The sequence below is a fragment of the Leptosomus discolor genome, chromosome 27, assembly GCF_034619465.1.
Source record: "Leptosomus discolor isolate bLepDis1 chromosome 27, bLepDis1.hap2, whole genome shotgun sequence".
NCBI lineage: Eukaryota > Metazoa > Chordata > Aves > Leptosomiformes > Leptosomidae > Leptosomus > Leptosomus discolor.
The window spans coordinates 80,584-103,740 of NC_141417.1; the positions used below are offsets into that span (position 1 = coordinate 80,584).

At 58.5% G+C, this 23,157-nt stretch overlaps 3 protein-coding genes across 7 annotated transcripts in view; 1 reads left to right on the forward strand and 2 right to left on the reverse strand.

Annotated features, from left to right (window-relative positions):
* Positions 1-5,081: 5,081 nt before the first annotated feature.
* On the reverse strand, positions 5,082-6,991 carry LOC104345032 (inhibin beta E chain-like). The gene is made up of 2 exons (XM_086478777.1): positions 6,688-6,991; positions 5,082-5,842 (listed from the first exon to the last, which is right to left on the reverse strand). The coding sequence occupies exons 1-2, from the start codon at positions 6,989-6,991 to the stop codon at positions 5,082-5,084; spliced, it is 1,065 nt and encodes a 354-aa protein (XP_086334903.1).
* Positions 6,992-14,648: 7,657 nt separating this feature from the next.
* On the reverse strand, positions 14,649-17,325 carry LOC104355048 (inhibin subunit beta C). Its single transcript, XM_009962131.2, has 2 exons — positions 16,980-17,325; positions 14,649-15,391 (listed from the first exon to the last, which is right to left on the reverse strand). Exons 1-2 carry the CDS (start codon positions 17,323-17,325, stop codon positions 14,649-14,651), a joined length of 1,089 nt encoding a protein of 362 aa, XP_009960433.2.
* A 973-nt stretch (positions 17,326-18,298) lies between these two features.
* The window catches only part of R3HDM2 (R3H domain containing 2), a 60,066-nt gene continuing 55,207 nt past the window's right edge, over positions 18,299-23,157 (forward strand). For all 5 annotated transcript variants that reach the window (XM_086478768.1, XM_086478767.1, XM_086478770.1 and 2 more), the window contains exon 1: positions 18,299-18,316. The gene's annotated coding sequence lies outside the window, so the exon portion shown is untranslated. The remainder of the gene's footprint in view (positions 18,317-23,157) is intronic.

Sequence of the window (23,157 nt, forward strand, 5' to 3'; positions counted from 1 at the left end):
CCACAGGCCATAGCCTGACTGTTGTCGTGGCAGTTCTCCTAGCCGCTTCCTAGCTGTGGCACCAGTGCCTGCAGTTCAGCCTCCTACTCACCACCCAGATGTTTCTCCACTGCATCGACTGTTCCAGGGCTACCAGTGGTGGAGGGGGTGAGGATAACATGCACTGCATGGCCTGAAACCGCCTCAAGGTGATTGTTATTTGCATACAGCCTGGTGCCCCTCCGCTGCCACCACAGCTGTACATCCCCGTGGGGGGAAAGTCAAGGCCCATGTCGCGGGTTTTTGTCACTGTACAGAAGGCAAGCAGAGAGCTGGGGCTGTCACAGCTCAGGAAGCAGATTGCAGAGCAGTCTGCTCCCTTCCCCAAATGGGTCCCATGCCACAAACAGTCTGCACAGCCAGCCCCCGTTCCGTGAAACAGCCTAGCCTTGTCCAGCTCACAGGGTCCACAGGTAGCCAGCTCCTCCCACATGGGAAGGGAAAGCAGGGCAATGGTGGCACCTCCACCGAGGGAGGCAGGAGAGAATGCAGGTGTCTGAGCGAGAGTGGGAAGTGGGGCCTGGGAGCTCCAGGGATTGGGGAGGGGAAGGAGGGGGTTAGAAGGAAATTAATTTCTTACCCAGCAGTGCTGCTTTTCCCTGTTGTTTGTTTTTACAATGAAGGTCAGTTCCCCCCTGTGCCCCAGTGACTAAATGTAGGGGAAGAGCCAGGCTGGCTCTGGGTGCAAGCACCTATTTCAGGGAAAGTGGCCTTTGCCCACCTGTCCCTAGCCGGAACGTGACAGCATGTGTCAATGCCAGCAGGGCACGGTGGGGAGGCAGGATGACCTCCCCAAGACCTGCTTAGGCCTGGGGACCCTGCTCCTTTCTGCCGCTCCGCCCCTGCCCCATTTTCTCCAGTCCTCTCTCCCTGACTGCCGGGAAAATTAGTCTGAAGCTACGAACCCCCTGCCTGGACAGCCTACATGGGATCTCTGGGCCTGAGACGGTGGCCATGCAGAGCCTTGCAGCCCAGAGCAGATCAGGATCCCCTGGAGCGGGGCCAGACCAGGAGTAAGGCTTGGCAAAGGGCTGTTCCCAGTGGGGTTCTGTGGGAGGAGAACCTACTAGGAGGGAGCACATGCCCCACCTTGTGTGTGCTCAGCTCCCCAGGTGAACCTGGACACACTTTTCATATAATCATGGAATCGTTTGGCCTGGATGGGATCATTAAAGGCCATCTAGTCCAACCCCCCTGCCATGGGGAGGGACATCTTTGGCTGGATCAGGCTGCTCAGAGCCCTGTCCAACCTGACCTTGAGTGTTTCCAGGGATGGGGCTTCTACCACCTTCTCTGGGCAGCCTGTGCCAGGGTTTCACTAAACTCATTGTAGAAAAATCTCTTCCTGATATGTAGTCTACATCTGCCCTCTTTTAGTTTAAAACCATTTCTCCTTGTCCTGTTGCAAAAGGCTCTCCTAAAAAGATTGCCCCCAACTTTCTTATAGGCCCCCTCTAAGTACTGGAAGGCCACAACGAGGTCTCCTCAGAGCCTTCTCCTCTTCCCCTCACCTGGGGACATGCACGTTCTCACCCTGCCCCAGTGCTCAACTGCTCCCAGCTTCTGCCAGCTCCATCCTGCTCTCTGGGATGATGCTGTCCATGTCTGGCGTGAACCTCAAAGGTGCTGCGAGCCATGCCACACATCCAGCCTGAGCTCAGAGCCTCTTAGCGGGATTACTCCTGCTGTGGGCACCCTGCCCTCCTTGGCATTAACCTGTCCTCCCAGTGCCCCTGTGTGTCACGCACCGCAGGTGTCCGGTGCACCACAGGAGTAGCTTTACAGCATGGCTCAGCCCCCAGGAAATGCCATCTCCACTGACTGCATGGGACCCCCCGAGCAGAGGGACAACATGGGGATATGAGTATGAGAGAGACTTCGGGAGACACCTCGGCTGCCAGCTATGGCCTAAAAAGACAGATCCCTGCCTCAGCTTCCCTCCCCACTGTCCTAGCCTGAGATCATCTCCTTTCCCTGCCAGCCACCTGCAACACAGCGAGGGGTGAGGAGAGGTGTCTATGCTCCCCAGGGAGGCTCCAGCACACAGGGGAGGTGGCAGTGCTAGCACGGTTCCCCCCCTTCCTCTGGCACAAGGGGAGAACAGCCAGCTGTGTCCCAGGGTGCCCCCAGACCGCTGCAGTGGATCGAGTCCCACAGCATCAGCCCCAAGACAGGGCCAAGGTGGGGGGTGCAGGTGCGAGGGGTTGCCTGCACACCCGTTTTGTAATAAGCATAAGCAGCTCAGCAGATTTGCTCCTGAGCTGAGTGTGACCCTGACTAAGCTGCCAGGAATGGCCTGCCTGTGCACTAGGCACAGTGCAGGGCCAGCCCTGCTGCCCACGCTGCCATGGCCCAGCCAGGCCTCCCTCCCGGGGTCTAGGGACCTGCCCCCAGACCACCCACCTCTTCCCAAGGGGCATCTGTATAGCCAGCCAGGCCCAGGTCCGTTTTGCCGCCAGCTTTGAGACCCCTGTTTGGGCATTTCCCCCTGGCAGCTCTCAACCACCAGACCCCCAACCCTGCCACATCCCCCACCCCACAGTTAATCTTGGCCTCCTGTTTAGGAAAGTTAAAGCGGCTCAGAGCAGGGCCAGATGATCACCCAGATTAAAGATTTAACAGTACCACCACAGCCAGCTCAGCATCTTGGCTCTGGGCTGGTAGGTCAGCGTGTCAGTGTGTCAGTGAGTCAGCACATCACGCACACGTGTGGATAACCTCACACACTCACACGTAGAAACACACTTTCACTGCAACAGGGAAGACGCTGCGTTGCTGGCAAAGGAAAACATGGTATCTGGCATCTTTGTGGGATGCCAATCCAGGAAGGGAGCAGGGAGACTATGAAGACACTGTGCCCATCCATCCCCGTGCACTTACCTGAAATCCATGCCTGCAACTCCCAGCATATGTGTGGCAGCACATGCTCCTGGGGGCATGGATACTGACAAGGTGCCACATTGTGTCAGCAACACCCGTGCTGGGGCTGTGGGAGCGCCCCAAAGGCTGAGGCATCCTGCAGGTGCAGTCAGCTTTTCCCCACAGGTGGAGACATTTTGGGGAGCATGGGTGATGGCCATGCTGCCCCTACAGCCTGGGGGGGATGCCCGCTGCAGCCGGCTGATGAAAGCTGCCCTTTGTCCGCTTGCAGGGTGCAAGCACACGGACAAGCTGTGAAAGCAAGTGGATTTGTCCCCAGATAAAACAGCCCCAAAATGAGCTTTGAGTGGGTGCTTGCACAACAAGGACCCGGGCCAGACATGTGGGATCCAAGAGGGATGAGCAAGGGGCATTGCCTCCCACTCCAGAAACATCCCACCCCAAATTATGCAGGAAACTCCCCATCCCCCACCACCTTGGGCATTGCCAGACTCCGTGACTGGCTGTTACAGGGTTGAAACTGGGTTCATTGGGTGGTGTTTAGCAGAACTTAGAGAGTGGATTGGGGAGGTCAGCGGGACATGATTAGGGTACAATCTCTGGTACTTGCAGTGGTCACACACAATTTGGGGGTGGGCTGTGGCTTGTTTGAGGTTACTTCCCTAGGGCCAGAGTCTCCAGAGCTGTAGTATTTTGAGCTCCATTTGGGACCGATTCCAGCAGAGAACAGCACCTTCATGTTGGGTTATGCCCCTCAGCAGTACCTGCCCTGCTAGGAAACAGCTTTTTTGACGCTCACATTACAGGCCACCCCTCTCCAGCCCCCAGTGAGACGGCACCAAGTTCCCAGCCCCTGGGTCTCCCATCCACACGGCAGAGCCCTCTATATAGCCCTGCTCACACAGGGTGTCAGTGTGCAACACTCCATGGCACTCAGGGAGCCTTAGAAGCACCACAGCTCCCCTCGCCTCCCAGCACAGCAGCACTGCCCGCAGCTGCTAATGGTTTGCAGCAGAGCCTGAGGGGCCTGGGCCAGGAGTAGGACCTTCTGGCCAAGCAGGACCATTTCTCCCACCCCATTCATGTGGGCAGTGCCAGGAGAAAGCAGTCAGAGCCTAGATGTTGCATTTCCACCCATTTATTGGGGAAGCCACACCAAAGTATTAAAATAAATTAAAAGCACAGGCCATGTGGGTGCATTGTATACATGAGTATCAGGAAGGCAAAGGCAGAGTGGGATCTTCAGTGGAGAAGTGGGTAGACAGGATGGAGCACCAGGGAGTCCCAACAACTGCAGAAACCTCTGCTGTAGAGTACCAACAGCTGCAAAACTAGAGGTACAAAAAAAAAATCTGTACCTTTAGTATTGTCTTAAAGCAAAGTCTGAGTCAGACCTCCTTGTAAGGAGGCACTGGGCTGGAAGAGACCTGACTGCTGGGGTGGGCAGCAGGAAAGAAAAACACAAAACCCAGCGAAACAAAAAGGGAAATACCTGGCCAGGAAGCAAGGCCATCCTTCACAGCTCCATGCCCTGCCGGGAGCAGAGGACTGTGTCTAGTCATTGCGGTTTTGGGGTTCTTGACCCTTCATTCTCACCTCCCAGGCCTGTTATTTGTGCCTCATTCCACCCACCCCTAACAACGGGCCAACAATTTGATGCAGGAAGACTGGCTGCAGTAGGGAAGAGAAGCAGGACTGCCTGCCTCTTGTCCTCCAGTTTCCCACCTGGAGGAAACACTCATTCCCACATCCCACTCTGCTCTCAAAGAGGCACAGTCCCAAACTGTCACCTGGTGAATGTGAGCAAAGCAGGGCCCCCTTACCCACAGAGGGGAATGTGACCACCAGACATATCGTATTAGCTTGGGACCAGAGAGATGCTGACAGTCAGGGCAGGGATGCCCAGAGTCCACAACCACCCAGAGCTCAGACTCAGGCAGTCTCATGTAGCCTTAGCTCTGTCCCACGTCCCCAGAGTCAACCCCTGTTCCCTCTAATGAGACACTTTCCCTCCCTCCCTCCCTCCCTCCCTCCCAGCCTTTCCAAAAGGGTCTATTGCACCATGGTCTGGCTCCAGCTCAAGGGAGCTCTCCAGCTCTGCCCCCCACTCCCAGAAAAACAGTCCTGGAGAAGGCAGGGTACCCATCAGGGCTCCCCCAACTCTAACTACAGCCACAGGCATCAACAATCATGTCAGGGATGTCAGTCTTGACAATGTTGCTATTGCGATCGAAGTAGAGGACAGAGAGTGGCCGGCGTCGTGTGGGCACACAGCAGGAGTGCCCTGATGCCTGGATGTTGTTAGCTTTGACAAGGTTGAAGACAGCTGTGTGGAAAGAAGAGGCCATGCCAGGGCTGCCTGCCACATGTAGAGGGCACTGGCCCACACAGTAATTTATCTGGTAGCCCTCAGGCTTAATGATCCAGTCATTCCAACCGATGTCGCGGAAATCCACATAGTAGTCCTTACGGCAGCAGAGGTTGGAGTTCTGGCTGCAGCGGAGGCTGCGCTTGGCCACGTGGTGTCCCGGCTCCTGCACTTTCGCCTTGGCCACCAAGAAGGGCTGGTGGGACCAGCTGGCATTGACTATTGCCATGATATCCCCCCCATCCCCACGGCTTTCCACTTCCAGCCGCAGGGTCCTGCGCTCTCCCCCAAAGAAGCTCTGTAGGGCAGGCATGAGGGCAAATGTGTGCCAGCCGCTACCCTTAGCACTCAGCCGCCTCTCACTCAGCAACGTGCGATTGCCCCCCACCAAATCACCTTCCCCACCAGCCAGGAAGATTCTCAGGGTGAGGCTGGCTACCAGGTCTTGGGGAACTCGAAGGTAGAGCCAAAGCTGAGCCTGCAGGATGTGAACGTCCTGGTCTTGTGTATGGCTGAACTGGAACTGCAGCCCCAAGCCAGAGGGAGACGTGGGCTCTGAAGGGAAGAAAGGGATGAGGAGGTGAATGATGCAGGATGCTAGGGAAGGTAAGCCTGCACCACCATCTGCACATCAAGGCCGATCTCTTTCAGCTTCTTCTCCGGAAAGACCTACAAACTTCCCTCCCTTCCTTCCTTAGGAATGCTTGCGGGGGGGGGGGGGGCGGCAGCGTTGGAGCGGGGGATGGTCCCACTCTACTCTGCCCGGAAGACTGGGCACAGAAAGGGGCAGGGGGCACCTGCTCTCACCTGGCCCTTCTGGCCCTTTCCGTTTGCTGCACAGTGCCAGGCTGGAGAGTGTTTCCAGCCCCTCCCCACCCCGAGCTAGTCCTTGCAGCTCCCAAGTTTAGCTCCTGGGAGTCCCAGGCACCCTTGGTTGCCCCCATCCTTCACAAAGGGGACCTTCGGGTGCAGGGTCCCAACAATGCAGGAGCAAAAGAGTGACCACGTCTCCTTCTTCCAGGCAGAGCCTTCCCACATCAGCAGCGCTGGAAGGTCACCAGTGCACAGCAGGTGCATTAACTAATGACTTAATCACCCACTGCAGGACTCCAGGCACCCTTACCCCACTGCAACGAGACAGACCGACAGAGCCCTGGCCCCAGCGGTGCCGCAGCACCCCGAGGTTCAGGGGCTGCACATCCCTCCAGGTCCCCACCTACCCACGGCAGGGAGACCCCGCTGCAGGGGCCGGCGCAGCAGGGGCTTGCCCAGGGTCTCCCACGGTCCAGCACCGGGCACAGCCCGGCTCACCCGAGCCCCGTCAGAGGTCCCGGCCCTTGGGGACCGCGTGGGCGACCACAGGGGTCGTGCCCGGCAGCCCGCGGGCCTCGGGCACCCACCTGGCTCCGCGAAGCTGATGATCTCGTAGCTCTGCTCGTCGTCGCCGGAGCCCCGGCGGGCACCGCCCGCCTGCAGCCGCCGCAGGGCGCGGGCCACGGCGGCGCGGGGCACGGCGTGGGCAAGCCGCGGCCGCTCCCGGAGCCGCAGCTTCTCCAGCAGCTGCCGCTTGGCCGTCTCCTCCAGCAGCCGCCGCTCCGCGCCCGCCGCGCACGACGGGCAGCGCGGCTCGGCCGCCGCGCACAGCACCGCCGCGCACAGCACCGCCGCCAGCACCAGCCACGGGCCCGTGCCTGGCGCCGCCATCCGCACCGACGGGACGGACCGGCCGGCACCAGGAGTAGCGCGGCGCGGCCCGCCCGCTTTGGGCACCTGCGGCCGGGGGCGGGCCCGGCGCCCCCCCCCCCCCCCCCCCCCCCCCCCCCCCCCGCCATTGGCCGGATCACCTGCCTGTCCCGTCCCGTCGGGGCGCGGCTGGGGCGGGGGATTACTGGGATTAGCCCCCACCCCCGCCCCGCGGCAGGGGCGGGTGGTGGACGGTGCCCCGCTGTCCCGGGGGAAGGGTCTCCGCGAGCAGCGGGACGCTGTCGTGTGTGCGTGGGGAGTCCCCCGGCCAGGCGCGGGCCTTGAGGGCGGGCGAGCCCTCGCCCCCGCCCCAGCCCGCGGCGGGCACAGCGGGGGCTGGACACGAGTGGAGGGGACGCACGGGAGGCTGTGCACGGGGTGCTTCGCCTGAGTGTGCACAAATCGTGGTACGTGCAGAGGCGTGTGCCCGAGGGGCTTGCACACGCGTGTGGATGTGGGCTCTGCCTGCCTGCAGCTCACCCTGGCATCTGCCCAGGGGTGCAGAGAGACTCGGCCGGGCCCCCCCTGCGGGGGCAGTGGGGCGCTGAGCTCCTCTGTCTGGTCCAAATCTTGCAGGAGGTGAGGGCTGGGGCAAATCCTGGCCGGTTGGAGAAGCACCCATCCCGGAGCAGCCTGCAGGTGGATCCCAGCCTCACCTGCCTGCCCACTGAGCCTGCAGACCCGACACCCCCACCCCCACCCCACCACCCCCCGTGTGTGTGTGTGTGTTACCCCCCGGCCTCCCCTTAGCCATCCCAGCAGGGCCAGTCTCGTTTATTGCTGACAGAAGACCCAGCAGGGATCAGGGGCAGTTCCCAGATGAGCCCTGTAGCTCCCTGGGGACTATTCACATCTCTGAGCTTTTGTCACTCCCACCATGTGATGAGTCTAGGAGTCTGAGCCTGTCCTTTGGACTGCCTGGTCCAGCCTCACTCCAGGACAGAGCCAGGCATGGCCAGCGAAGGTATATACTATGCCCCCTCCTCCCTACAAATTAAAATGGATGTTTGTATGTACTGAGGGCTCATGAGGTGGCAGCTAGTGTCACACCAACCTGAAGATGTTCTTTGGAGTCTTAGCCCCAGGTGCAGGGTGCACAGCCTGAGCCAGGGCAGAGTCCTGTAGAAATCTCTCAAAAGCCATGCAAGGTGCCATGTCGTTGGGGCAGCAGGAGAGCCCAGTGCTCTTGTGCCAAAGCGGGGAACCCACAGAGTGCAGTGGGAACCTGAAGGCCAGCCAGCCCTTCAGGCATGTCCTATGCCCACCATGCCATGCAGCTCTGACTCCAAGGTCTTGACCACACAGAGCCCCTGCCTCTGGCCAAGCACAGAGGTGACGTGTAAACAGAGTGGGCTGTCTGGGAAAAAGCACCCACCGGAGATGATGCAACCGTAGTGCAAGGGGCAAAGTTCTCAGCTGGCTGGGCCTGCTGGCATCTCCCAGAATAGCCCAAGAATGTCAACAGGGAGGAAAAAGTGGGCACAGCCTGGCCTGGGAGCCCAGCTCCCAGAGGGCCTTGGAGCCCCTGCTGCAGGCAGCATGCAGGCAGCACTGCGTGGGCACCAGAAGGACTGAGCAAATGGCACTTTCAGCCAGGTACAGATGCACTGTGCACGCTCACAGTGCACACACACTCATTTGCACAGATACTCAGTGGTACATATACATCTGCACATTCCCTTTCAAACGCATGTTCAGTCCTCCATCCCAAATATTTGGGTACGTGCTCCGTTTGTGGAGACGCTCACACATGCACTGCATGCCCATTCCCCTACCTTTTATTTTTTGTTCCCATACTGGAAGTGGAGCATCTCCTTTCTGGCTCTCAGGGAAGGTTAAACTCCCCATAGAGCAGGTCTGCTCCTGCCTTCAACCATGGGGGGAACCAGGTCCCTCCACCTGACATTCTCCCCACACGCAGCAAGCTGGAGGGAGTCCCAAGTTGTATCACTGAGTAGCACTGGCCCAGGTGACAAGCTGGGGGGAGTCATTAAAACCTCTGTGCCACCACCACCTCCCAGCAGCCACACCACAGCTTCACACATGCTGGAAAGGGAAACTGGGGCATGATGCTGTGGTGAGTTCCTCCTTCCCTGACAGGTCCACAGAGCCAGGATCAGGGCTGTGGCACAGTGTGAAACAGGAGGCAAACAGCCGTGGCAAAATGGGTGAATTACTCTCTAACCCAACATCCTTTCCAAGCTGGATTAATCCCTTTGAACTCGCCAGGATCCCTTGGCACTAGCCAGCACCCCACAGCTGCCCCATTTCACCTCCAGCTGAGCAAAAGCATCCGATCTGCCCGCTCCCTCACACCACAGCTGCATGCCGCCCCCCCCCCCCCCCCCCCCCACTCTGGCCCACCAGATCTAGGCCAGGGGTCAGCATGGAGCCGTGAGTGGTTCTTGCACCCATTGCATAAGTGTGTTGTTGATTAAGCAGTTCCCAGAAAGCAGAGCCCACGGACTGGCCTGACCAAAATACCCCCCCCGGGTCCCCCCAGGCCCAGCACTTGCTGCACACATGGCTTCTGGGCCTCTGACCTCGTGTCCGGTGGGGCAAGCATGGCACCTGACAACCTGACCTAGAGGTGCCTGCGAACTGGGTTAAGTAGAGAACCCTGCAAGAGCTCATGCACGAGCACCTAGCATGGCTCCTGCCAGAACGCCCGTTTCTGGACGACTTCGCCATGGATGTCAGCCAAAGATGTGCCGAAGCCAGCTATGACCCTCACCCGGGGGGCCATGCCATGGGCCAGGCTCTGGCACTGAAAAGCTTCCTCCCCACAGGCCCCTCTTCCCTCGAGCAAGCGCGGGAGGCCAGACTGGAGGAGAACCAGGCGGGGGGCTCGGGGGAGCAGCCCGTGGGGCTGAAGCAGGAGCCAAAGGCTTCCGCAGGGGCAGCCCCGAGCGGTCAGCACGGCCAGGGAGGCCGGGGCAAGGGCTGCTGGAGGGCTAGAGGCGCGGAGCCGGCGGGCCGGGTTGCAGCCGCCGGAAGGGAACGAGGCCCGGGCTCACGGCCAGGGACGGAAGGTCGGCGGCGCCGATTCCCCCCGCGCCCGCACTCCTCGCCCCGCCGCAGAGGGCCGGGCTGCCTCCCCCAGCGCCCGCCCAGGGCAGAGGGGCGAGGGAACGGCGCTTTGCAGCCCCGCGCCGCGGCGCCTCTTGGGGCCCGCGGGCGCCGCCCGGCGGCGCCGGGCGAAGCCGCTCCCGGTCCCGCGGGCGCTCCCCGCCCGGGCGCTCAGCAGGGGCCGGTACCGGGGGAGCGGCACCTCGCGCCGGCCGAGCCGAAGGTCCCCAGCGCGGGTGGCCGGGTGCCTCCGAGCCGGGGGCTGCTGGCTGGAAACTGCCCGTGAGGCTGAAAATTAAAAATTAACCCTTCTCAAGGCGACGGCGGGGACTTTCAGGAATTCCCACCCCTCCCCTGAGAGCAGGGCCCTGCCAAGGGACACCCTGGCACACCGCGCCGGGAGCGTTGCTTCAGGGTCTGTTGGTAGTGGAGCCGCTGGAGCAAGTCCAGAGGACGGCTACCAAGATGGTCAGAGGGTTGGAACAACTTTCCTACGAGGACAGGCTGAGAGAGTTGGGCTTGTTCAGCCTGGAAAAGAGAAACTCCGGGGACACCTTATAGCGGCCTTCCAGTACTGAGGGGGGCCTACAAGAAGGCTGGGGAGGGACTTCTTGCAAGGGCCTGCAGTGACAGGACGAGGGGTAACAGTTGGAAGCTGGGAGAGGGCAGGTTTAGGTTAGATACCAGGAAGAAGTTCTTCACCCTGAGGGTGATGAGACACTTCCAACCCAAACCATTCTGTGATTCTATGATTCTACACCGACAAAAGCTCCTTCCAGGAGCCACCAGCAGCTGCTGCATGTCCCTGTCCCCTCCCGGAGCGGAGGCTGAGGGGACAGCACCCGGGGGAGCCCTGTGTTCCCCTCTGTGTCAGACCTGGCACAGCCCAAGTGATGGGTCGATGCTGCCTGCGTGGCACCTCCCGTGCTGGGCCAGGACGGGGGGCCTGCGGGACAGGCTCCCCAGTCCCAATTGGACCAGCACGGCAGAATCTCACAGCAACTGGGCCAGCCTGCCTGAGACGCTCCCTCCAAAGACCCCTGAGTGAAAAGGAGACCCCAGCAGAAGTGCGGTGTCGCAGCAGGAGGAAAGGGGACATGGTAAGATGACCACCACCCTCATCCCCTCTCTTTTCCCACCACCAAGAGAGGAGTGGATGCCCAGCAGGGAGTTGCACCCTGCTGTTCCCAGGTTTTCTGTTCTGCTCCCCAAAGATCCTGACTTCATGCTTACACCAATGTTACTTTTGCTGATGAGGGAGAAGACTTGTGAAATAAGCCGGGGCTGTGGTGAAGACCAGAATGCCACTTTTGCATGTGCAGCACAGCTCCTGCCTGGGCCACCAGCTGCAGGGGCTGAGCAGCCTCTTGCCTGTGCTGGGGGCCCCTTGCGCTGTGCCAGCCCCACAGCAGGCAGGGAGAGGGCTATGCCTGGCTCCAGGGGATCACCCTGCTTTGACTGCAGCCTCCTCACCCTGCAATGTTCCCCAGGTAGGAGTGCCACTGTGGGATTCCTGAACCTTGGTCACCCTCGCCCCATGCTGTGAGTGGGGAAGGGGCTGTAGGCTGCAGCCAGGCATCCTGTTTCCCATGGGAGTGGGACAAGCAGCATATGAGGAGAGGAGGGCCTGTGCTGCAGGACCCTGGACCCTGCTCATCTGTGGAACCTCTGACCTGCAGGCAACAGAGAAGGCACATTTTCAGGTGGTTTGCAACCCCCCAGGACAACGTGTTCTGCCCTAGTCTCAATCTGCCAGGCACAGGGAGGGGCCTCAGAGGCTGGGACCCGTCTTGGGGGAGCTGCTGTTAACCCAGGCACCCTGAATCAGTAGGACCTTTGCATCCATTGGGATGCAGCTGCCCTGTGGGGCTTGGGCTGGCTGTACCACGGCCCAGGTGACAGAAGGCAACACGGTGACAACTCATAGGTTCTGGGAGGTCTGGACCGGGAGATGCCCCCCATCCCTGTGCTGAGGGCAGGGGACAGTGTCCTCACAGGGCTGGTGGGCAGAGCCTGCTGTGTGTCATGTGGTGTCCAGGGAGCGCATGTGCAGTGAAGGGCAGAGCTGGGGTTTGGGGAGCAGGTAGCGAGAGGGGGCCATTTCAGGCAAAGCACTTGTGCCCCACAGGGGCTGTGCAGCAGCAATGGGCAGCCAGCCCCGCTCTGCTGTGAGCCTGTGGGGAGTGGGGAAGTGCCTGGCAGGAGTGCTGCAGGGCCAAGAAGGGGAACCAGGGTCATCTCAGCCCTGCTTGAGGGCTTGCAGCACCTACAGATGCCCCAGCTCAGGGTCTTGGGCTTGTGCTGCCCTGAGCTGAGGCATCTGTAGGGCCATGGGGCCCAGCCAACAGCTCCTCTGCCCTTCACTTGGCCCCTTGCTGCCCATGCCTGCTGAAGCCTCGAGAGCTCAGCACAGGCCCCAGGAAAGCTGTTTGCTCAATAAATACAGACAGTGAAAAGAGGCATTGGAAAAAGAAGGGGGGGGGGGGGGGAAACCCACACAGAAAAAAACAAACACCAAACCCTCTCTGGGTTTGCGCAAGTGGCCTTGGGTCCCAGACAGTATTGATCCCCGAGTCTTCCATCCTGCCTGTGCAGCAGCTGGGTCAGCAGGAACTCTTCAGGTCTGAGTCCTGGAGGCACCAGGGCCTGGAAACCTGGATCTCAGCATGGTGGCTGCTGCGACCTGATGGGGAGATGTGGGTCCCCACTCCAGCAGGGCTCGGTGGGAACACCTGCCTCAGGACACATGCAGCATGGGCAAACGCCGTCTTCTGTTCATGGTTGTTCCATCCCTGCTCACAGGTCCTCCAGGCCAAAGTGCATCCTGGCCCCTGCTCCAGCCAGAGCTCCGACCATCTTGGCCTGATCCTGGAATGGGACAGCAGATGCAAAGCCATCCTTCAAGCCAGATGGGGAGAGGGTCTGACACCACCCTCCTCCCTCTGATGACCTTCTTCCCACCTGGTTCAGCTCTGTCTCCAGCCTCCGGGCTGGGGTCGTCAGTGCTTGCAGGGTGGGTCATGGGACTGCAGTCACCCAGCTCCACCCCAGCAGCTGTGTGCACCTCAGCAGATAGCCCCAGGAGCTCCCCTCACGAGCCTCCCATGCCCAGCCCCCTCTCCCTGCTTTCTTAGCCCTCACACATGGGGGACACGTGGGAAGCGGTGGAGAAACCCTTACACGAGATTACATAATGGGGCTGATGTGTCAGAGCTGCCCTTTGCCCCAGCTCTCACGGCACTGACATGTCCCACTTTGCTGCCAGCTGGGCTGGGAAGGGGCAGCGAAGGGGGCAGCTGCTCCAGGCCATGGGCCAGAGACGTGCTGTGAGGTTGCTTCTCAGTGAGGGAGCTGGAGTGGGGCTGTAGGCAAGGGTGTGTGTCATGGGCACCGTGGCTTTGGCAGTCTTGCCTGGCAGTCTCTGTCTGCTTTAAAAGGGAGAAGATTTGCTCAGATTTGTTCTGACTTGAGACAAGAATGGCCAAATACAGATGATTTTGGTGGAATGGAAAATTTGGCCCAACTAAGGAATGGTGTCTGCCCTGGTGGGAAGCAGTAGCCCACTGTGTCTGAGGGCTCCCATACCACGCCCTGGATATGGTTGAGACAAGCCAGGGGTTCTGCACCCCCTCAGGAAAGACAGCCAAGGGGGCAGGGAGCAGGAGAGTGGTGGGGGCCAGCAGCATTGCAGTCTTTGGGCACAGTGCATCCTGGTGGTGGATGCCCATCCCCGCTGCCTGGGGTTTATAACCAAGTCGTTGGTTAGAAGAAGCCTATGCATGACAGAGCGGGTCAGTTCTGCGCCATCTTGGGGCACATCCACCACCCTACGCCTTGGGGGGGGTGGAAGGTAAGCTGGCTAATGACAGGGCACACATATGTGTAGGCACACATGTGCACACACTATGGCTGGGAGTCTTTTATTGAATACCAGGTAGCTGGGATGCTTGGACAGGGAGACACTTTCCTCCCACCAGGATCAATTTCCCCTTCCTCGCGCCCCTCAACCTCATGTTCAGCTGAGGAGCAGGGCCCTGTGGACGGCCCTCTCCCCTCTGATGTAGCCATCCCCCAGCATCTTTTCAGCTTCTATCTCCCCCAGCAGCCTGAGGTGGCTGCTGCTGGGACCTATTACCTGAAGAGCACGTGTTCGTGTTGCAGCACTGAGGGCTGCACCATGGCCTTGGTCTGGGACCACCAGCAGGGCGAGCCGGGGCTGCCCTGAGCCTCCCAGGGAGTCATGCTCTGCAGAGTCCTGCAGGTAGAAGGGTCTGGTGTCTATCTGGTGCCTGTCTCAAAGGCCATGGCTCATGGGCAGAGAGGAATCCATGGGCAGATCTGAGAAGGGAAAAGGGCTGTGTGGGAGGTGAGGGAGGAGAGGACTTGCAGATTCAGCATCACCCTTGCTTCAGCCTCAGGAGGAGAAAACACCTTGGCAGGGTTCCCGTCTCTCGGCAGCTCGCCAGGTCTTGCACTGCCAGAGAGAGGCCGGGAGGAGGAGAGCCCTGTGCAGCACAGGTCCTGCCCTCCTGCCTCCTCAGGCAGCTGCTCAGGTACAACCGCAGGCATCAACGATCATGTCGGGGATGTCAGTCTTGATGATGTTGCTGTCCCGATCATAGTAGAGCAGAGAGAGAGGGCGGCGCTGTGTGGGCACGCAGCAGGAGTCCACGGCTGCATCTGCGTTGTTGGCTTTGATGAGGTTGAGGACAGCTGTGTGGAAGGAGGCAGCGAGGCCAGGGATGCCAGCCATGTGCAGGGGGCAGAGCCCTGCGCAGTAGTTCATGTGATATCCCTCTGGCTGGATGATCCAGTCCTCCCAGCCAATCTCCTTGAAGTCCACAAAGAATTCCTGGCGGCAGCACATCCGAGAGTCCCTGCTGCAATCAATGCCACGCCGCTGGACCCGGCGGTGTGTCCTGGCCCGGGCCTGGGCTGCCACAAATGGCCAGTGGGAATCACTGTGGCCAGCCAGGAGGGGAGAACCCCAGTCCTCTGCCACCTCGAGCTCTACAGTGAGCATTTGGCTCCCTTGGCCAAAGAGGCTCTGGACAGCTCGGCCCACGTCCAGTGTGGCCCAGCCGGCCCTCTGCACCTCCATCCGTGTCTCGCTGGCTGTGGTCATGTTCAGCCCCGTTGGGTCTGGCTGCAAGAGTCTGATGGTGACAGGATGCATCCTGGGGCTGGGGACTGCCCAGAACAGGTGGAGGGTGGCTTGCAGGATCTCAGTGCTCCCAGCCAGCTCCTGGGTGAAGTGGAAATGAAGACGAATGCTGCGGGAGGTGGAGAACCCTGTGCACAGAAAGGAGGTGAAGGGAGGGGGGGTTGTGTGTCCCTCAGCTGGGGGCCACCAAGTCAGAGCCAAGGGGAGGTATATCCAAACCAGGGAGCCAGGCGCAGTACATACAGGTGTCGAGGGGCCCCCACTCCTCTGCACTGCTGCTGCTCCTCCTTCTCATGCCTCTCTAAAGCAGCAGCATCTGGGCCCAGGGCTGAATGCAGCAGCCCGGCTTGGTTCCACCTCCTCTGGCCTGACAGCTCCCTTGTCAGTGAAGCTGCTGGAGGATTTTGGGGTAGGCTATCTGGCTGTGTAAACCAGCCTTGGATTTAAGGCAGTCACGTTGATTTGCACCTCCAGGATTACCCCTGCTTTCCATGGCTGGAACCATGTGCTGGACAGTGCTCCAGCATGTCCCACCCTTGCTGCTGCTGAGACTGCAGAGCTGCCTCTCCTCCTCACAGAGGAAGGGCTGATGGGGACCATGAGAGCAGCGCTGGGCTCCTTGGCACAGCTCTGCCCGTGAGGACACGATTGCTCTCCTCTGTGGTCTGGCACAGCGCAGCGGGGCAAGAGACTGGGCTCAGCCACGTGGCTCATGCCAGCTCTTCCGCCAAGCTCCACCAAGCCAGGAGACAACTCCCCATTGTCCTCATGTGTGGGAACACAAAGTGCTGCAGAGGAGCATTGTTCCCAGAGGTTTTTGAGGATGCAGCAAGCCCTCACTACCCCACAGCAGCCATGAAAGCCACAAAAAAACCTGCAAGGGGAATGCGTCTGTGTCGTGTCCCCCCCCTCACCAAGCAGCAGTTTGGGCTGGGCAAAGTGACAGTGCAGAACGATGCTCTGCAAGATGAAGCAGTGATTCTGCTTCTTTCCAAAGCAGGCTGTGTTTGCCTGGGAGATGTGGAGGGTACAGGACCCTGTTTTTCCGGTGATACTTGTCAGGACCCCTGAGCGCATTTAGGGGAGCACTCTCCTCCCAGGAATGCAGCTGATTCTGAAGTGAAATGTGGCAGCCCAGCACTTCGGGTAGGAAGTGAAAACACAGCTGAGTGCAGGGAGCAGATGGGCTTTGGACAACCAAGTCCACAGACTGCGATCTGGCAGGGAATCTAGGCTTCAAATCAGTTTTTGAAAAACATGGCCATCTGACCTCTCCACCTCTAGCACAGGTGGGGAAGGTTCAACAGAAATGGACAACAAATTCACATGATGCTGCTGTCCATCTTTGCTGCTGCGCCCACCGCCTTGCCCAAACACGTCCCGTGAGTGAATGAGAGGGGCCCCAGAGCCTCCATGGTGCTTTCCCTGCCCATGGCGAGGGGTGGCTGGTTGGGGTAAGCTCAGGACGTGGAAGCAAAGGTTCTGGACATGGAGCCTCTCATTACCAGTCCTTCCAGCAGCAGTGTGCCCACCAGCCCAGTGCATGGCCTGGCATTGCTTGCAGGAGGGTGATGTCCCTGTGCAGAGCTTTTGAAATGCCTGTGCAGAGGAGGAAACCTCTCGCCACCTTCCCACAGGCAAGACCTTCTATCCCTCTGTGCCCCCCACCTCAGGGCCCATCCCACCATGTGCATGGGATGTGGGGTCTGTACAGACCTGACTCGGCAAAGCTCAGGATCTCGTATTCCTGCAGACCTGTCCCAGGACGCAGGTGTGGGATGCTGCCGTCATGGGGCATCCCTGGGGAGATGGCCGTGTCCATGCGCTGCGCACGCATCCTGCGGAGAGCAGTCAGCAGGGCTCCCCTGGACGTGGGCTGAGTGATGTTGGGCCTTTCTGGCAAGCGGAGCTTGGAGAGGATGCTCTGCTTTGCCAGTGCGATGAGGATGTCCCGCTGTGTGGTGGGGGCCAGGGCCGCCAGCCCGCAGGCTGGGCACCACAGTCCCTTGGGAGCCGCCACCCTCAGAAGGCTCAGGAGAAGGAAAGCCACCGTGGCTTGCATCTCCGGTGCCAGGAGGTGACAGCTTGGGTGTCTCAGCAAATAGTGTTCCTCCGAAGTCAGACCGCGGCAGCAGCGCCGGGGCCGGGAGAGCGAGGCGCGGCGGCAGGACGGCCGCGCTGGACAGACCCCGCGGGAGCAGCGAGCGAGGAAGGGCTCGTTCTCCTGACGTGGCCGCAAATATTGGCTGATCCCGGGCGAGATAAACGCCTCTCCCGGCCACGGGGCAGTCGCGGCACAGCTCGCCCCGGGTTAAGGTGGACCCGGGCGGATGGCGCGCCCGCTCGGCAGAGGCCGCCCGGGGGCTGGGGCTCGGCCCCGGGCAACCTGCTCCGGCCAAGGGAGTCCACCCCGCTCCCAGGGTGGGCGCCCAGGCAGACGGCGGGGGTCCCCGCGCCCGGCGTGGGCCCCCGGGGCGGCTGGGGTTGCCCGGGGCGCGGTGGGCGGCCCCGTGGGGCGGGGCCCCCCGGGAGACGGGGAATCCCCGGGGGCGGTGGCGGCATCCCGTGCGCCGCGCATTGAAGGGCGGGACCACAGGGGTGGAGACTGGCGCCGCGGTGGCGGCCCCGCCCCCGACTGGCAGTGGCGTCCCTGCCCCTCGCTGCGCCCTCCGCCGCGCCAGGGGGCGTTGCCGCGCCCCGCCCGCCTCCCACGGCGCCGCGTCCGGCAGGTTGCTACGACAACGGGCGCACGGCGCGCGCGGTATGGTGACGCAGCGCGTACGGAGCAGTGACGCAGCGCGCACGCCCGCCGGGGGAGGAGTCCGCCGCTTCTTTCCTTTCCCTTTTTCCCCCCTCCCCCCCTCCCCCTGTTTATTTCCCCTTTTTCTCCCCATTCTGGCCGTGTCTGTCCCCCCCTCCCCCGTCCTGTCCCCACGTCCGCCCGCCGTCTCCGCCGCCCCGCCCGGGCGGCCCGCGCTGGCCCAGGCCCGGCCCGGCCCGGGGTGGTGGCGGCGGCGGCGGCGGCCCCGCGGCGCAGGGCCCGGCCCGGCCCGGTAAGTGCGCGCCGCCGGGGGGCGAGGGCTGGCCCGTTGGTGGGCTGGGGCCGGGGTTGGAGCCGGAGCCGGGCGGAGCGGGCCGGGCCTGGGCTTGTGGCCGGCAGAGCAGTCGGCGGTGCTGCCGGGCGGGGACGCGCCGCTCGCGGGTCGCCCGCCGGCGACGTGCTCCCCGCGTCCTCGTGCCTTCCCCCATCCCCGCGGGGGGCCGTGGTCCCGGTTCTGGCGTGTCCCCGGGGCTCCTGTCGCCGCGGGCCAGGGGGGCGGGCGGCCGGTGTCTGGCTCCGGGGCTGCCTCTCACTCGGGGCAGCGCTCGGTGGCGGTGTCCGGCCGGATCTCCGCCGTCTCCGGGCGTTGCTGGCCGAGGCTCGTCGCGGTGTTGGTGTGTGGAGTTTGCAGCGGGCCTCTTGCCTCGGCGAGTTCGCGGCGCACATGGTGCCTGGGTGCTCCTCCGCACCGCGCATCGCGTGCTGGCCCGGGTGCGGGGACAGCCTTGTGCCACCCGAAGGCGCCTGACCTGGCTGCGGCCGCCGCGCTCCCCAGCCCCCTGCGTGCCGTGCGGCGCTTGGAGAGGCTGAGGAGGAACGGGAGCAACAGGTGGGAGAGGAGGCCGCACGGCGCCGGTGGCCGGGCATCCCTTCTCGTGCCTGGGAAGCACAGTAAAGTTTTCTGGCATCCTCACGGAAAACGTCTTTGTTTGAAACGCTTTCCTGGAAACATCTCTGACTTGTGGGGCCCTGCTGTGTGTAACAACCAGAGTGAAAATGCTGGAGAGTTGGTTGTTTTCTGGCTTGGTTGGAGTGCGTTCAGGAGAGGTTTCAGAGGGTCTGTGTAGGCCTCTAGTGGGATCCATGGAGCGGTTGTTTTGTTACTTGCTACTCGCTGTTCTCTGCCTTGTGACGTGTTTAAATCCTCACAGGGCTTTTTTGGGTACCTGTAGATGTTTGGGCTGTCTGCCTGAGTGTCAAAGTTGCCTCTGACTCCTGCCAGTGCAGTATTCTGGCAGCAAGTTTCACAGGTAAGTTGATATTACTTAGTCTTCCTCTGATCTGTTTGAAATGGCCTGATAGAGGTTGTCCTTCTGAGCTCCTGATTCCCTCTGAGCTCCAGATACAGCGTGTAAATAGATGTAGCTGGTGGATTGTTAGCTCTCTTCTGTCACTTACTGTGTGAATCTCTTTTAATCCCTTCCCTTATTTCCCTTGGAATATGGTCTAGATTATCTCTTTCATTGGTGGCAACCTTTTCTGGTTTCCAGTTGTCATTCTTTCTGGCCCCTTTCTGTTTTGAGATGGGCAAGAAAGCTGAGCCCAGGTCTAGGCCGCTGCACTGGCCTCTGGTTTTATAAAGGGCTTGATGATGCTCTGCCTTTCAGAAACTGCTTATAGGAGGGTGTTTGCCTTTGAAAAGGACACCGCAAATCTAGAGGAGTGCTGTGCAACGAGAATGTGTCAGCTCCTTCAATGGTGGGCAAGACTGTAGCCAGTTCGTAAACAGCTCATTGAGGGTGATTTGCAGACCCCGATGGTTTTCTGCTCTTTTATTAAGGATTGTTCCTTAAATGAGCAGCTATTCCAGCTCTTTGATAGGCCACAGGGGATCTGAACTTGTTGGTAAAGTCCTTATTTGCCTCTCTTCTCTCTGGAGTCTGTACTTGCTTCTGCTATACCTGTGTCCTTTTGACTTACTCCAGCTTATTTGTTGTGCACAGGGTTTGGTGTAAGATTCCTCTTATTTCACTCTGTCCCAGGATATGCCCTTTTCTGCCATGTCTTCATCTGTTTCCCACGCAGCCTCAGGTTGACTGTTTGCTGTAGTGTGAGTGTGCTAGCTGTTGGTGAGCCTGGCTGACCTGTACTACAGTTTGCTTCTCTATCAAAGGCAGTGAAGATGCAGTGGTCAGGACATCAGGGCTGGCTGTACCGACCCATTCTAGACGTTATCTTGAATTTTAATTTAGACTTAAGGTTTACATTCTTGTTATTTTTCTGCCCTTCAGCAGTGCTGTACACAGTAGCCCCCTGCACTGTGAAATGTTCCTTGTGAGGCAACTCCCTGCTACTAATAAAAGATTTATAATAATAATTTAAAAAAAAAAAGTGGGAGGAAGCGTCACCAGAATCCTTGCTGTTCATTCCTGAACGGTTTGACTTGTGAATTCTTGGGGAATCTAAAATTCCCCCACGTTAGTATACAGTTTAAAGGCTCAGCTAAAACGTGACATGGATGATCATCCCACCTCCCTTGCGTTTTTCGTTTGGTGGGTTTTTTTTTTGGTTAGATCTCTCTGTGATGGTCTCACATGGTATAATTGTGCCCAAAGCCAGGTGTTGGATTTTTCAGAGGGGTGAATTGGTTTCTGTTCCTGGGAGCTGATCTACCAGTTTGCAGATACTACGAAGACTCGTACATCTGTCTAATCTGAATGACCTGTTGCTTGTAGATATCCTCTTAAGGTAGAGGCTGATCAGCTCGGGAATGCATTAGCTTTTCTCCTGAGCACTTAAAGCTGAGCTCAACTGCTTTAGCTCTGCCTGTTCTTTGTATACTTTTGTGGTGCTTCAGCATTGACAAGGTGTATTTCTAGCCATACGTGCTGATAAGGCAGTGGGAGTGGTAAGGGAATGAGCTTCACTGCAAGGAGCACTAAGCAAGCTGCTGGCAGAAGTGCCAGGCTTCTAACTTTCCAGGACAGGCTTTCTTTTTCTTAGAGCTCAAAGATGCCACTGTAATTGTGAGTACAAAGAAACCTTGAGTTTATTATAGCTTCCACTGCTTTTGCGGCCTCTGCTCATCCATTACAAGCTGAACCACTCTGCTGAAGAGGATTCAGATGCGACATGAGCTGGAAATGCAGAGCTGCTGTTAATCCAGCATGTGCTGCTCAGTAGGTGCAGATTACTGTCTGTCTTCATTTTTGGAGCAAAGTCAAAGCTTAAAGAGTGTAAGGAACCCAAAGGGTTGGCAAAGTGTTGGAAAAAAGACTTGATAAAGGGAGAGAACCTGCTCAGGGAGCTGAAAATATTGCCAAGCTTTGGTGTCTGTTTATCACCAAACAAAGGATAGACTGAAGAGTTATGCCCTAACAGTAGGGAATGGTGCAGTGGGGAGAGAAGCTCTTTGGATTGGTGTTGTGGGTGCTTCTTCAAGACCTATAGAACAGCAGATGTGTCCGTACCTGCCAGCTGTGCTAAGAAGGCTGACAGGCGTTACAAAGAACGGCTACTGTAGGGAAGAGCATGCTGTAGGCCACAGATGTCCCAAATCGTTAGCGTCCACAGGAGTTGTTTTCCTTCGTCTGCATGGGGAGCACTGGAAGTATGTTGTGGGACCTGGTTTGCTTGTCAGAAAGCAGATGAACACGTGCCTGTTTACGGATCAAAACCATGCCCTTGCTAATTCTAAATCTTTGTCTTAGTGCTCCTTTTCCTGCTGGCAGCATGCAGAGGAGTTCTGCGCGTGGCTGGTCTCAGTTTGGTTTTCTGTCACTGGTACTTACGGAGAGTCTTGTCTCATCTCTTGCATTGACCTCTTCTCCATCTCCCTTTGAGAACTGGGACCTGGTTCCCTGCGGTTACTTCAAATAGTTCCGATTCCTTATGCACCATTCTTTTTTATTTCTATCTTGTTTGCTACCTATAGCCTATTAAGGTTGACTGATGTAACCTCTGTGTCGTCCTCCTTGAATTTGTGCTGGAAACTCTCGATTAAATCATACCAGGTATGCTTGCTGTAGTCTTCCTTCCTGATTAAATGGCAATTCAGTAGTTCACAGGTGATTTGCTGAAATCTTTTTTTTTTTAATAGATATTCTCTTAGGGTCTCAATTCTTCATCCATAGCTCTTTGCATTTTCGATATATTGGTAAAGATTTCCCCCTGTTCAGTCCTGTTTCTTTGGAATGCAAGGACAGATTGTATCTGCATAGAAAACTTTGGAAACTTATTCCAGCGTGTGTGCATATTTACAAATGTAGGTGTTTTGTTATAGAAGAGATTAGATTATGAGGAAAGACCTTAGACTGATTTTCTTCTTCTCTGTCCACCAAGATGGCAAAGTGTGATATTAGATGGCAGCTTCACTGGGTAGTAAACCAGACTCCAGGGATTGCACAAATGAGGATGGATCTCAACAGATTGCTAGCAATGGTGATGCTTTGCTGGAGGCAGCCACCTGTTTTTTGAGGAGCTGGATTAAGACTCCCGAATCAACTCCTGCCAGTTGTGAAGGAGAATCACCTGGATATGGTTCATTCTCTTATCTCTCCTCCTGCTGATGAATGGGGATTGACTGGGGACTGGTGCCCTGGAGGTGAGTAGGATATGAAGCCAGTTGACCCCTTAGTTACCAGGCATTTCACTTTTTGCTGAGTGGTTCCTAAGGGACAGTTTGAGCTACCTCCATAGCATGAAGGAGATGAAACCTGGAGTGACTTAACAATATCGGACAATGGTTCACAGCGTTGTCCTCCTCTTTGGCTGAGTCTTAATAGCTTTGTTTGCTGAGACCTTCCTAGGATCAAAACTGAAAAGTTGTATTCTGGGGTGTAACTGTATTTCTCTCTGTTCAGAGATACATGATGCTAGTTACTCAAGTGCTGCTTTGAGCTGCAGCCATCTGACCTGTGAGGGTAGTCCATTCAGCAGAGAGGAATTCAAGGAACTAGTTACTTCTCTCAGATTTCTTCTTGGGTATCTCTGTTTTTTTGTTGCTGTTTTGGGACAGGATCTGCAGTCTCCCAGGGCTGTCACTGGGCTGGGAGAAGCAGATGCTTCTAAATCTAGCTGTCCAGCTTGCCAGAACATACTGCATCTTACAGCAGACTGCAGCCTCTTCCATCC